Here is a 2,431-nt window from a genome sequence, read left to right on the forward strand (position 1 = left end):
TCTGCATCCCTATTCCCTATTGGCAATTTGGGTAACCCCTTCAGAGGATGGTGTGATAAGAATAGGAGGTAGGAATTGGCTAGGCAGTTAGGGTAAAAAGACCCCAAAGAAAAGTTGCCAGTTTCTTGGCTAAAAGTCAAAATGTCCTTGGGCCTCTTAGCAACATACGCTATTCCAAAGGCCAAAAATGTCAAATGTATTTGGGAGATCTTATCTAATCCCTAAAAGATTTTAGGGTTACCTCTTCAGAGGGGGGAATGTTAGAGTAGCAAAAAGCCCCATTAAAAAAAAAAAGTACACGAAGCCCAGAGTGGTGGGGAGATACGGGAGGATTTGGAGGGGAGGGAGGGAGTGTGAATTTGTTCAAACCACCTCAATAAATTTTAACTTAAAAAAATACATTATTAAAATTTTTAGAGGAAAAAAGTCTGCTCCATACACAGTGGATCTGCAACATTCCTGGGGTTTGAATCACCCAGGAAGAGCTAGCAAACTATAATCCCTTATGGGCTCTCCCCATCTTTTTGTATGGACTTGTGAGTTAAGGATGAATTTTATAATTTTTTAAGATTTTTTTTTAAAAATCATGTGCATATGTGTGTGGGTTTGTGCACATGAGCAAGGAACCAGTAGAAGGCACTGAATCCCCTAGAACTAGAGTTACAGGTGGTTATGAGCCACCAGACTTGGGTGCTGCGAACCAAACTTTGGTGCTCTGCAAGAGCAATATGAGCTCTTAACCCCTGAGCCATTTCTCCAGCCCCAAATTTTATGTTTTCAAGAGTTAAAAGAAGCCAGTTGTGGTGGCCTATGTCTGAAATTTGAATACTTAGGAGCCTGAGGCAGGAGAATTGACTTAAGTTCCAGGATACCCTGACCTACACAGTGAGTTCCATGTCAGCCTGACCTATAGTGAGCTCCAGGCCAGCTTTGCCTAGAGTGAGACCCTATCTCAATCAACAACAAAGAGTTAAAAGAAAATCAAAAGAGGGCTGGAGAGATGGCTCAGGAGTTAAGAACACCAGCTGTTCTTGCAGAAGACCCAGATTCATACCCCAGCACCCACATGGTGGCTAACAACTGTTAGCTAGTTCCAGTGGATCCAATGCCATATTCTGTTCTGTGGGCATTACATGGCATGGGTGCACCTCCATACATACAGACAACGAACCTCAATATCCAAACTGGCCTGTGAAATTCCAGTCCAGGAGCCTCTGGTTCCTATAATGGGAACTAAATCTCTGGACTTGGATTGCAGGACAGAAGATATTCCTCACTGCCATATCATGCCTTGACATGTTACATGCTGGTCAGCTCTTTAGGACACAGAAGACAGATCCATAGACTAACCAGAAAAGCTCTTCAGTCAGTTGCCTTCTCTTACCCATCAGAGTCCAGGCCATCACCAGAACAACGCAGGCTCACAGAGTTCATAGCTGGAGGTTGACAGTCCACACACACTGTGTATCCCTCTCGAAGATACTGCATCCATCGAGTCAAGGGACGATGTTCCAGAGCACAGTGAGGAGTCAAAGATTCTGTCTTGAACTCCATACAGTATCTAGAGCAAAAGAAGCAAAGATTCACTTACTGTATTTAGAAATGGCCAGATAACATAGGAAGTCTTAATAAGTCATAACAATTTCATGTGGTAAATGTTATTCTTTATTTTGAGACAAGTTTTCACTGTGTAGCCCAGGTTGGCCTAATAACAATCCTCCTGCCTTTGCCTCTTGAATAGTGGAATTACATGTGTGTTCCATTATACCTGGCTGATCTTTTTTTTTTTTAAGTTGGGCATACATAGCCCAAACTATGCTCAAACTCACTGTGTAGCTGATAATGATCTTGAACTAACTCCTGATTCTCTTGATTCTACCTCCAAAGTGCTAGTATTATAGGTGTGTACCACCACACTAAACTTAAATTCTCATTTTTTAAGAAAACCCAGGGCTGGAGAGATGACTCAATGGTTAAGAGCACTGGCCACTCTTACAGTGGGCCCAGATTCAGTTCCCAGCACCCATGTGGCAGCTAACAGCTATCCATAACTCCAGTTCCTGGGGATCTGACACCTTCTGTCCTCCATGGGCACTTACACACATGCAAGCAAAACATATACATAAAAGATGTCAGGGCTGGAGAGATGGCTCAGCAGTTAAGAGCACATTGACTGCTCTTGCAGAGGATCCAAATTCGATTCCCAACACCCATGTGGTGGCTACGAACTGTCCACAACACGGATGTACTCACATACATGCAGGGAATACACTCATACACATAAAATAAAAATATATAAGGCCAGGCGTGGTGGCACACGCCTTTAATCCCAGCACTCGGGAGGCAGAGGCAGGTGGATCTCTGTGAGTTCAAGGCCAGCCTGGTCTACATAGTGAGTTCCAGGATAGCTGGGGCTACAGGGAGACCCTGT

At 43.8% G+C, this 2,431-nt stretch overlaps 1 protein-coding gene across 1 annotated transcript in view; it reads right to left on the reverse strand.

Annotated features, from left to right (window-relative positions):
* Positions 1-2,431, reverse strand: part of Sbspon (somatomedin B and thrombospondin type 1 domain containing) — a 33,714-nt gene that overhangs the window by 2,811 nt on the left and 28,472 nt on the right. The window contains exon 4 of the mRNA XM_008848884.3: positions 1,385-1,561. Within this exon, the coding sequence (XP_008847106.1) occupies positions 1,385-1,561 (177 nt within the window). The remainder of the gene's footprint in view (positions 1-1,384; positions 1,562-2,431) is intronic.

This window comes from Nannospalax galili, unplaced genomic scaffold, assembly GCF_000622305.1.
Source record: "Nannospalax galili isolate Female #2095 unplaced genomic scaffold, S.galili_v1.0 scaffold102, whole genome shotgun sequence".
In the NCBI taxonomy this organism is placed as follows: domain Eukaryota; kingdom Metazoa; phylum Chordata; class Mammalia; order Rodentia; family Spalacidae; genus Nannospalax; species Nannospalax galili.